Genomic DNA, 12,976 nt, shown 5'->3' on the forward strand with positions numbered 1-12,976 from the left:
ACAAACTGACTTCAAACAGAAAGCAAACTATGTCTGGAAATTGGATTTAGCTTATTAAATAACTCACAATCCCACCCTATAGTTTCAAAAACTTGTTATTTTGAAGGAAATATAATATTTAAAGTGCCGCAAATTGTCAATCAGACTTTTCTTTTTAAACTCTTCAGTGTCAAACGAAAGCAAGATTCTGTGGAAAATGGATCTGTCCAGCTACAGAAGAAACGGATGAAGAAGAAGAATAAGGAAAAGAAACAGAAGTGGACAAAATAATTGACATGACCAAATGAACAGATTTATTTGGAACTTAGTAATTCAAATCCGGCTTTGTTGATGTAAAATACTGGCAAGAGGAGGGCGTTTTAATAAAGCTGCCTGATTAATTTCATTCACCCCATTGTAAGAAATGAGAATGTCCTCTGAGCATGATGGGAACGCATGGACCTGGCAGAAATGCAGATGAAAAGTTTAGTGTTTGCTGCAGCTCTAAGAAGGGATGGTCAGGTCTTCCTCCTCCCCCAACCACTGCCATTTCCAGGTATGCTGTTGGAATTTTCATGCCGTTGCACTCGAGTCGATACCCATTGTTGTTGAGTTTGACAGGTGGTGAATCTGTGGATTTATACAAAGGACAACTCGATATGTAAAAATGCCCAAGAAAAAATGAGATGTATCTAAATGTATTAAAATTGCTTTTATTTTCATTTGTAGTCCATTTGTTTTATCCTTCCTTGGTTTTGGTGTATTCATGAGTGAGGACTTAAGCATTTGAGTCTTTACCTTTTGCGAGCCTCCAGTTTGGTTACATTGAAGTCAGATGGAGCAAAATTAATTTGTGTGTGATTGAACAGTCTTGGAGGCTTCCAGATATTTAATACAAGCTCTTAATTTACCGTTCACCAGTTAACATAACTCTCAGATGCAGCATATTAGAGCCACTGAATGATAGTCATTAATGCATTATTATAATAAGTTGGTATAATTTGGGTTTTGTACTTCTGTGGTTTGAATCAACTGTCCATAGCTTGATCATACTTGCCAAAAAATAAGCGATTACATTTCAAGAGTGATTTGTTCATTGCAAATACTTTTGGATGTCCTGATCATACGAACCAGGTTATTTAACCATTCATTCTTGGGATTTAAGCATTGCTGGCACTTAGCCAGGGTTCAGTGACAAGAGGCTGCAGCCAAAGGCAGCACTGGAATGATGACACATTGCAAAATAGGAGCATAATAATTAAGTTGTATGAAGGATTGCCACAATCTTAATTTGGAGAAATGTATCTAGTTTAACCTCAATCAGGGCATTATGATTTTAGAAGGTGGTGAGAAGGTCGACAAGGATTGTCCCTAATCTGAGGTCACTGAGCTACGAAGATAGACTTGATGCTGTGCTAAACAGAGCAATTAAGACCATAAGAGATAGGAGCAGAATTAGGCCATTGGGTCGGCTCTGCTATTCAATATTGGCTGATATGTTTCTCATCCTCATTCTGCCTTCTTCCTATAACCCCTCATCCCCTTATTAATCAAGAACTATCTATCTCTGTCTTAAAGCTTTCTGCGGCAATGAGTCCCACAGAATAAAGAGTGGGAGTAAAGAATGAATCCCACCCTCTGAAGAAATTCATCCTCATCTCTGTTTTAAAAGATTGTCCTTTCAGTCTGGGTTCTAGTTTCTCCTACAAGTGGAAACATCCTCTCCACGGTTACTCAATCTAAGTCTCTCTTTCTTGTACTTTATTCGTTCATGGGATGTGGACATCACTGGCTGGGTCAGCATTAATTGCCCATCCCTGAGGACCTTTAATAGTCAAACACATTGCTGTGGGCCTGGAGTCAGATTTCCTACCCTAAAGGACATAAGTGAATCAGATGGATTTTTACGACAATGAGTTTATGGTCATCATTAGACTTTTAATTCCAGATTTATTTTATTGAATTCAAATTCCACCTTGGTGGGATTCGAACCCAGGTCCCCAGGTCTCTGGATTCCTAGTCCAGTGACAATACCACTGCGCCATTGCCTCCCCTCGTATTCTGTCAGTTCCGTTGTTTAGATGAGAATGAACAATGGTTGCAGTTCACCCATGTACTCCACCATCATCCCTTTATATAACATTCCCCAATCCATCATAGCCAACTAGAGCCTCATACCATCATAGTTTCCTTTATTTATCTGGCACTGAGGTCCCAGGTTGGATCCCGGCTCTGGGTCACTGTCCATGTGGAGTATGCACATTCTCCCCGTGCTTGCGTGGGTTTCGCCCTCACAACCCAAAGTTATGCAGGCTGATGGATTGGCCATGCTAAATTGCCCCTTAATTAGAAAAAATTAATCGGGTACACTAAATTATAAAAAAAAAAAATAGTTTCCTTTATTTAGATTCAGGACCCTAGACTCAGAATTAATTACATCACTCTTTAGCTTGATGAAGAATTACATCATACCATAGTCGCTCATCCCCAAGCGGTCTCGCACAGCTTGATTGCCAATTATTTATTTCTCTTTGTACTGCACCCAGTCTAGGATGGCCTGTTCTCAAGTTGGTTCCTCAACATAATGGTCCAGAAAATCATCCTGTATACACTCCAGGAATTCCTCCTCTATGGTATTGTTCCTAATATGACTTGCCCAATCTATATAGCAGATTAAAGTCACCCATAATTACAGATGTTTCTTTATTCCATGCACCTCTAATTCCTTGGTTAAAGCCATTCCCAACATCATCACTACAGTTTGGGAGTCTGTATACACCACTAATGTTTTTGTCCCTTGTTTCTTTTCTACCCATATAGATTCAACATCATTGGAGCTAATATCCTTCCTTACTATTGTGTTAATTTCCTCTTTAACCAGCAATGCAACTTCACCGCCTTTTCCCTTTTGTTTGTCCTTCCTAAATACTGAATATCCTGGATGTTCACTTCCCATCCCTGGTCACTTTGCAGCCATTTCATTGTGATCCTGACTATATCATAACTGTTTATAACTATTTGCGCGATTAATTCATCCTGCTTTTCAATTTCTCCCCTAACTCCCTAAAGTCTTGCTGGACCATGGCCAGGATTCTCCCCTACCCAGCGGGGCGGGGGGTCCCGGCGTAGCGGAGTGGCGCCAACCACTCCGGCGTCGGGCCTCCCCAAAGGTGCGTAATTCTCCGCACCTTTAGGGGCTAGGTCTGCGCTGGAGTGGTTGGCGCCACGCCGACTGGCGCCAAAACTGGCGGCAACGGCCTTTGACGGACGCCGCCCAGCGTCGGGGCTGGACAAAAGGGCTTTGAAGGTTCGCGCATGCGCCGGTGCGGCAGCGGCCGCTGATGTCACCACCGGTTCATGCACGGTAGGGGAGGTCTCTTCCGCCTTCGTCATGGTGGAGGCCGTGGCGGAAGAAAAAGAGTGCCCCCCACGGCACTGGCCCGCCCGCCGATTGGTGGGCCCCGATCGCGGGCCAGGTCAACGTGGGGACACCCCCCCGGAGTCCGATCGCCCCGCGCCCCCCTCACCCCAGGACCCCGGGGGCCCGCTCGCGCCGCCAATCCTGCTGGCACCAGGGGTGCTCCAATTCCAGCCAGCGGGACAGGCCTGTCAGCGGCGGGAGTATGGCCCATCGCGGGCCGGAGAATCGCCATGGGGGCATGCCGATCGGTGCGGCATGATTCCCGCTCCCACCGATTCCCAGGTGGCAGAGAATTCCAGCCGTGGCGGGGTGGGATTTACGCCAGCCCCGGGCGATTCCCCAACCCTGCGGAGGGGTCGGAGACAATCTGCCCCATATTTCTGTTTCTTCCTCTGTCATTGGCCCAACATGGACCACAACCTCTGGCTGATCAACCTCCCCCTTCAGAAAGCCCTGCAACAGCTCTGTGACTTCCTCATCTGAGAACTTGAATAGTTGTGTGTTGTAATTAATCAGCTGCTTGTCGGTGATCTGAGATCTTTGCTGTTTCCAAATTTAATAGAACGCTCTTTTGAAATGCAGTATTCCAATCACAAAAAAATAAACCTGTCATAGAGTCATTAGGGCACAGAAGGTGGCAATCAGACCCATGGAATCCTGTTGGCTTCACAAGCAATCCAGTCAAACCTGTTACCCTGTTCTATCCCTGTTACATCAGCACTTGGGAACAGCTATTTTTTAACTTTACATAAAGCTGGCCATAATCGTGTATATGTCCATCACATTCTCCCCACAATCTCTTTTGCTCAAAGGAGAGCTACCTGAGCTTCTTCAACCGTGAAAAGGTGCAACGGAGATTTAGAGATAGATGGAGAAATACAGCACAGAACAGGCCCTTCGGCCCACGATGTTGCGCCGAACTTTTGTCCTAGGTTAATCATAGAATTTTGGACAATTTTTCATGGCCAATCCACCCAACCTGCACATCTTTGGACTGTGGGAGGAAACCGGAGTACCCGGAGGAAACCCACGCAGTCACGGGGAGGATGTGCAGACTCCACACAGACAGTGACCCAAGTTGAAATCGAACTTGGGACCCTGGAGCTGTGAAGCAATTGTGCTATCCACAATGCTACCGTGCTGCCCTTAAGAAGTTAACCTACACTCCATTATTCTACCCTAATCCATATACCTATCCAATAGCCGCTTGAAGGTCCCTAACTTTTCCGACTCAACTACTACCACAGGCAGTGCATTCCATGCCCCCATTACTCTCTGGGTAAAGAACCTACCTCTGACATCCCCTCTATATCTTCCACCATTTATCTTAAATTTATGTCCCCTTGTAATGGTGTGTTCCACCCGGGGAAAAAGTCTCTGACTGTCTACTCTATCTATTCCCCTGATCATCTTATAAACCTCTATCAAGTTGCCCCTCATCCTTCTCCGTTCTAATGAGAAAAGGCCTAGCACCCTCAACCTTTCCTCGTATGACCTACTCTCCATTCCAGGCAACATCCTGGTAAATCTCCTTTGCACCTTTTCCAAAGCTTCCACATCTTTCCTAAAATGAGGTGACCAGAACTGCACACAGTACTCCAAATGTGGCCTGACCAAGGTTTTGTACAGCTGCATCATCACCTCACGGCTCTTAAATTCAATCCCTCTGCTAATGAACGCTAGCACACCATAGGCCTTCTTCACAGCTCTATCCACTTGAGTGGCAACTTTCAAAGAACTATGAACATAGACCCCAAGATCTCTCTGCTCCTCCACATTGCCAAGAACCCTACCATTAACCCTGTATTCCGCATTCAGATTTGTCCTTCCAAAATGGACAACCTCACACTTGTCAGGGTTAAACTCCATCTGCCACTTCTCAGCCCAGCTCTGCATTCTATCTATGTCTCTTTGAAGCCGACAACAGCCCTCCTCACTATCCACAACTCCACCAATCTTCGTATCATCTGCAAATTTACTGACCCACCCTTCAACTCCCTCATCCAAGTCGTTAATGAAAATCAGAAACAGTAGAGGACCCAGAACTGATCCCTGCGGTACGCCACTGATAACTGGGCTCCAGGCTGAATATTTGCCATCCACCACCACTCTCTGTCTTCTATCGGTTAGCCAGTTTGTTATCCAACTGGCCAAATTTCCCACTATCCCATGCCTCCTTACTTTCTGCATAAGCCTACCATGGGGAACCTTATCAAATGCCTTACTAAAATCCATGTACACTACATCCACTGCTTTACCTTCATCCACATGCTTGGTCACCTCCTCAAAGAATTCAATAAGACTTGTAAGGCAAGACCTACCCCTCACAAATCCGTGCTGACTATCCCTAATCAAGCAATGCCTTTCCAGATGCTCAGAAATCCTATCCCTCAGTACCCTTTCCATTACTTTGCCTACCACTGAAGTAAGACTAACTGGCCTGTAATTCCCAGGGTTATCCCTATTCCCTTTTTTGAACAGGGGCACGACATTCGCCACTCTCCAATCCTCTGGTACCGCCCCTGTTGACAGCGAGGACGAAAAGATCATTGCCAACGGCTCTGCAATTTCATTTCTTGCTTCCCATAGAATCCTTGGATATATCCCGTCAGGCCCGGGGGACTTGTCTATCCTCAAGTTTTTCAAAACGCGCAACACATCTTCCTTCCTGACAAGTATCTCCTCAAGCTTATCAGTCTGCTTCACGCTGTCCTCTCCAACAATATGGCCCCTCTCGTTTGTAAATACTGAAGAAAAATACTTGTTCAAGACCTCTCCTATCTCTTCAGACTCAATACACAATCTCCCGCTACTGTCCTTAATCGGACCTACCCTCGCTCTAGTCATTCTCATATTTCTCACATATGTGTAAAAGGCCTTGGGGTTTTCCTTGATCCCACCCGCCAAAGATTTTTCATGCCCTCTCTTAGCTCTCCTAATCCCTTTCTTCAGTTCCCTCCTGGCTATCTTGTATCCCTCCAGCGCCCTGTCTGAACCTTGTTTCGTCAGCCTTACATAAGTCTCCTTCTTCCTCTTAACAAGACATTCAACCTCTCTTGTCAACCATGGTTCCCCCACTCGACCATCTCTTCCCTGCCTGACAGGGACATACATATCAAAGACACGCAGTACCTGTTCCTTGAACAAGTTCCACATTTCACTTGTGTCCTTCCCTGACAGCCTATGTTCCCAACTTCTGCACTTCAATTCTTGTCTGACAGCATTGTATTTACCCTTCCCCCAATTATAAACCTTGCCCTGTTGCTCGCACCTATCCCTCTCCATTACTAAAGTGAAAGTCACAGAATTGTGGTCACTACCTCCAAAATGCTCCCCCACTAACAAATCTATCACCTGCCCTGGTTCATTACCAAGTACTAAATCCAATATGGCCTCCCCTCTGGTCGGACAATCTACATACTGTGTTAGAAAAGCTTCCTGGACACACTGCACAAACACTACCCCATCCAAACTATTTGATCTAAAGAGTTTCCACTCAATGTTTGGGAAGTTGAAGTCGCCCATGACTACTACCCTGTGACTTCTGCACCTTTCCAAAATCTGTTTCCCAATCTGTTCCTCCACATCTCTGCTGCTATTGAGGGGCCTATAGAAAACTCCCAACAAGGTGACTGCTCCTTTCCTATTTCTAACTTCAACCCATATTACCTCAGTAGGCAGATCCCCCTCGAGCTGCCTTTCTGCAGCTGTTATACTATCTCTAATTAACAATGCCACCCCCCCCCCCCCCCCCCCCACCTCTTTTACCATCCTCCCTAATCTTGTTGAAACATCTATAACCAGGGACCTCCAACAACCATTTCTGCCCCACTTCTATCCAAGTTTCCGTGATGGCCACCACATCGTAGTCCCAAGTACAGATCCATGCCTTAAGTTCACCCACCTTATTCCTGATGCTTCTTGCATTAAAGTATACACACTTCAACCCATCTCCTTGCCTGCAAGTACTCTCCTTTGTCATTGTTACCTTCCCCACTGCATCACTACGTGCTTTGGCGTCCTGACTATCGTCTACCTTAGTTGCTGGACTACAGATCCGGTTCCCATTCCCCTGCCAAATTAGTTTAAACCCTCCCGAAGAGTACTAGAAAACCTCCCCCCCAGGATATTGGTGCCCCTCTGGTTCAGATGCAACCCGTCCTGCTTGTACAGGTCCCACCTTCCCCAGAATGCGCTCCAATTATCCAAATACCTGAAGCCCTCCCTCCTACACCATTCCTGCAGCCACGTGTTCAACTGCACTCTCTCCCTATTCCTAGCCTCGCTATCACGTGGCACCGGCAACAAACCAGAGATGACAACTCTGTCTGTCCTGGCCTTTAACTTCCAGCCTAACTCCCTAAACTTGTTTATTACCTCCACACCCTTTTTCCTACCTACATCGTTGGTACCAATGTGCACCACGACTTCTGGCTGCTCACCCTCCCCCTTCAGGATCCTGAAGACACGATCAGAGACATCCCTGGCCCTGGCACCCGGGAGGCAACATACCTTTCGGGAGTCTCGCTCGCGACCACAGAATCTCCTATCTATTCCCCTAACCATTGAACCTCCTATTACTATTGCTTTTCTATGCTCCCCCCTTCCCTTCTGATCCCCAGAGCCAGACTCAGTGCCAGAGACCTGGCCGCTGGGGCCTTCCCCCGGTAGGTCATCCCCCCCCCAACAGCATCCAAAACGGTATACTTGTTTTGAAGGGGAACGGCCACGAGGGATCCCTGCACTGTCTGCCTGTCAGTTTTCTTTACCAGGATGTTGCATGGAATGGAGAGTAGGTCTTACGAGGAAAGGTTGAGGGTACTCGGCCTTTTCTCATTAGAACGGAGAAGGATGAGGGGCGACTTGATAGAGGTTTATAAGATGATCAGGGGAATAGATAGAGTAGACAGTCAGAGACTTTTCCCCCGGGTGGAACAAACCATTACAAGGGGACATAAATTTAAGGTAAATGGTGGAAGATATAGGGGGATGTCAGAGGTAGGCTCTTTATCCAGAGAGTAGTGGGGGCATGGAATGCACTGCCTCTGGAAGTAGTTGAGTCGGAAACGTTAGGGACCTTCAAGCGGCTATTGGATAGGTATATGGATTAGGGTAGAATAATGGGGTGTAGATTAATTTCTTCTTAAGGGCAGCACGGTAGCATTGTGGATAGCACAATTGCTTCACAGCTCCAGGGTCCCAGGTTCGATTCCGGCTTGGGTCACTGTCTGTGCGGAGTCTGCACGTTCTCCCCGTGGCTGCGTGGGTTTCTCCCGGGTGCTCCGGTTTCCTCCTACAAGTTCCAAAAGACGTGCTGTTAGGTGAATTGGACATTCTGAATTCTCCATCTGTGTACCCGAACAGGTGCCGGAATGTGGCGACTATGGGTTTATCACAGTAACTTCATTGTAGTGTTAATGTAAGCCTACTTGTAAGCCTACACTAATAAAAAAATGATTATTGATTATTAATTCACCCCTTTGAGCCTGCACCGCCATTCAATCAGATAACGGCTGATCTCAAATCCACCTCCCTGCCAGTTCTCCATATCCCTCTGAACCTGTTTTTTATCAGAAAAAAACCCTGTAGAAAACGTAATCATTGAAATGAGGCAAAATGCACTTTATTTATTCGTTATGAATCTACTGTGTATCTCCTTAATTATAATCCAAAATGTTCAGTGGGTACAATTAGACAACCAAAATTGTTACAATTGAGAAAACCCCATATTCACTAATAGTAGAGAACTTACTGGGAGACATTATCTCCACTCATCATCCTGTACAGAAAATATTTGGGTGGATTGTGTCACTATCTACTGTCACTGTATAAAACGTTTGTGAGTTTTATGGATTCCTTCCTTGCTGCGTACTTTTAATGTGTCCTTGTGATGGACATTTTTATTTTTCTGACTTCTTAACATCCAAATACTCTGTAATTTTGAAAAGCTACTTACAGACATGCAAACAAATGATCTCCCAGCGCCTCCTCGTTCAGCTGTAAACAAAAGCTATTTTATGCCAATGTCCAGTTGTTCATTATATACAGAATGCACAGCTTGACCTAACATAAGTCTTGCTACATATTCAAATTTATGCCAGAAATATTGTAATTTGCAGTATTCGACTGGAGTGCTCACAGTCAAGAAATGTTGTAGATGGAATAGGGCATTTTCTGGTCATTAGAGCTCAAACGAACAGTCAGTTTTATAGTCATCATTTTTACTGTGTTTTGGCAGGATCAACTGATTATAGATTCCTGGCTGAGATAAACCTCAAACTGATCTGTTTTTTCCAGGTTACAAAGGAATAAGCTTCCAATGTAGATTTAATTTTAATAAAAATATGCCTGACAGACAAATTATTTCACCAAATATTTTGAGGAGTTTTATGCATTCCGGTCAAAAGCAGTGATAAGCTGACATTCCTCACTTATTCCTGACATTCCTGACGTTCCAGACATTCCACTACCCAGAACCAGTCCAAAGGAATAAAAACAGAAAATGTTAAAGGGCGTCATGGTGGAACTCTTGCTTCACACCGCCAACGTCCCGGGTTTGATTCCCGCGCACGTTCTCCCCGTGTCTGCGTGGGTTTCCTCCGGGTGCTCCGGTTTCGTCCCACAAGCCCCGAAAGATGTGCTTGTTGAGTTAAATTGGACATTCTGAATTTTCTCTCAGTGTACCCGAACACGCATCGGAGTTTGGCAACTAGGGGATTTTCACATTAACTTCATTGCAATGTTAATGTATGCCAACTTGTGACCCTAATAAAGATTATTCTTATAAAGAGAATACTCAGCAGGTCAAGCAGCCTCTGCGGAGAGATGAAAAAAAAAACATTTGAGGTCAATAAAAGTTCGTTGGTCTGAAAAGGTAACTCTGTTTCTCTCTCCACAGATGCTGCACGACGGGCTGAGCATTTTAGACATCCTGTGTTTTTTGTTTCTAATTTCTATCTTGGCAATATTTTGCTCTTGCCTCTCTCATTTTCTGCTCTTCAACCTCTTTAGCTGTTATTGGCATTGCGTTCTGGGATTATCTCCCCAAGTCATTCTGCCTCTTTACCCCTCTCATTTTTTAAGATGCTGCTTAAAAGCCTACATCTTTGGCCATCAGTTACAGGGTTTGGCTGGAGAAGCGAGGAGGGGTCGTTCGCCTTGGAGCGAAGGAGATTGAGGGGAGATTTGATCGAGATTGTGTGCAAGACTGACAGGTTTGGATAGGGTAGACTGGGAAAAACCTCCCATTAGCTGACAGTACAGGGTCTAGAGGACACAGATTTAAGGAACTTGCTCACGTGTGTGATGGAAGCAGAAACCATAATGTCAGAAGGAAATTAGCTGAGCTCTTGGAGGAAATTAACCTTGCAAGGTTGATGGGAATCGAGCAGAGGGATGGGACTGACTGGGTTGTTCCATGGGGAACTGGCACAAACCTGTTGGGCCAAGTAGACCCTTTTTTGTGCTGTAAATTATTCTGTGACTCAACGTGATGATGTAGAAGGTTTATCTACAGCTTAATTTATAAAGTACCCTTTGATGTTGGTATCTAAAGATCGTATTTTCTTTGATAGTTATTTATGAGTTAGTTACATGGGCTGGTTTAGCTCAGTGGGCTAGACAGCTGGTTTGTAATACAGAACAAGGCCAGCAGCGCGGGTTCAATTCCCTTACCAGCTTACCCGAACAGGCGCTGGAATGTGGCGACTAGGGGCTTTTCACAGTAACTTCATTGAAGCCTACTTGTGACAATAAGCGATTATTATTATATGACACCATCTATGTTAACAAAATAGTTGAGATGAGAAGGCCCCAGTTGGCCCAGTATTTCCCATTTTTAACTTTGAGTTTTTATGGCTGCACAGAAACTTTTAAATGGCGATTAGACAGTTTTTTTTTGAAGTTATTTATCTGCACGTCTGTGCTAAATCAGACACACTGGCCAAATGAATTTACTCCTTGTAACACTGAGCTCACACATACTCCACGTTAGACTGGTTACTCGAATCAATCTCCGTTTGCAGGATTGCTGAAAATGTAACAGACCCGGTGTCTCCTCCAAGGAAACAGCAGTTGTGTAAACCCTGGATTGCAGGTCAAACTCAGGCTTATAAATGTTCACTTCTTCAACTACTTTCCCCAGAATGTCTCTCGATAAACCTTTTATATTGCTGGCTCGGCAACAATTGGCAAAGAGTAAAGGAATTGCAAAAACCATTTTTTCCACAATTGCTCTTCCACACAAGTTTCTAAATATATATACACACATATATATATATATATATATATATAAACAATTCTGAAATATTTTATTAAAATGCTTTATTACTGACAATATAATCAGCTAGTTCATTTGCCTGTTGAATTCCTATTGCACTTTTAATGAGTCCGATATATCGGTTGGTGCAATGGTTACTAACAGATATCAATGGTCTACTCATTGCTATTTCATAGACCAACTACAACTTTTGCCACTCAGCTTGTGTAAAAACTATTCTGGCGGTGAGAATGAATTATAGGACAGGAAGAAATGTCCACACCTCATTTTTACTTTTTAAATAACGCTGTTCTTCAAGGTTTTTTGAATTGTACTTTTGTGGGAACATTATAACATGTAGAAAATAACATTAAATACACAATGTTATTAGACGTATTTTCAACGCATTTCTATGTCAGTTAGCCGATTTAGTGTTGAGTCTTGATCAATGTGATCCTTTTATGTTAAAACGTCTCAGCTGACCATGTTCCGGTTACAGAGCGACACTGGCAGAGGTTTCACAGTGGGTTCTGCCCTCTTCACCATTAGCTATAGTATCTCGCCCTAGGTGGAGGGGAGGGAATTAATTACAAATAAAGAGGGAGGAAAGCAGCTCCGTTTCAGTTAACTGTTCTAAATTTAGCAGGCGAGTGCTTAACTTAAAGACCTGATGTATCGGGTTACGTGAAAGGAGAGAGTATGGGGACAGATGGGCTCGGTCGCCAAGTGCAACCCAATAAGGGCATTTGAATAACATTCCAAACTTCATTGAAAGATGTCAGTATCAGTTTGATGAATGTGCTGTGGTTATGTCCCCAAACTTAACTTTATAAATGGGAGTACTCCAGGGCCATGTGGAAGCAGAGCAGACTCTCTCACACCCATCCCAGTTTGCAAGCTGCTGCGACTCATTGTAATGTGCTGCATCCCCTTTCTGTGATGGCACAAGAACACCAGCCAGGCCTCTCCCAGACATGCCCTGTATTTGTAAATGAAACCCCTTCCAGTTGCAGCGGGGAAGTACTAGGGATAGTCTCGGAGACTCGGAGACTTGTGTGAAACTTGCAGAACCAGTACTCAAACTCTGTAACTGGTTGCTAAAGGCATCTTGAAGGTGCCCTAACCAAACCCAGTCCAGCAGAGGTAAAGGCAGGATGCTGGCACCTTCCAGCCTGTAGCATCTGGTTCATATCAGATACTTCAAACATACCCAATATAGCAACTGGACCGTGAAGATGACACTCTCACTGCATTCTGTAAATGGTAAGTAATATGTTGGTTGCACAACTGATTAACTTGTACCATTAATTCTGGAAACT

At 44.5% G+C, this 12,976-nt stretch overlaps 1 protein-coding gene across 2 annotated transcripts in view; it reads left to right on the forward strand.

Moving 5' to 3' along the window:
* The window catches only part of nat10 (N-acetyltransferase 10), a 70,121-nt gene extending 69,420 nt beyond the window's left edge, over nt 1-701 (forward strand). For both annotated transcript variants that reach the window (XM_038808237.1, XM_038808238.1), the window contains exon 29: nt 168-701. In XM_038808237.1, coding sequence (XP_038664165.1) covers nt 168-270 — 103 coding nt within the window. In that variant the 3' untranslated portion in view covers nt 271-701. The remainder of the gene's footprint in view (nt 1-167) is intronic.
* Nucleotides 702-12,976: the final 12,275 nt, after the last annotated feature.

This window comes from Scyliorhinus canicula, chromosome 9 (genome assembly GCF_902713615.1).
Source record: "Scyliorhinus canicula chromosome 9, sScyCan1.1, whole genome shotgun sequence".
NCBI lineage: Eukaryota > Metazoa > Chordata > Chondrichthyes > Carcharhiniformes > Scyliorhinidae > Scyliorhinus > Scyliorhinus canicula.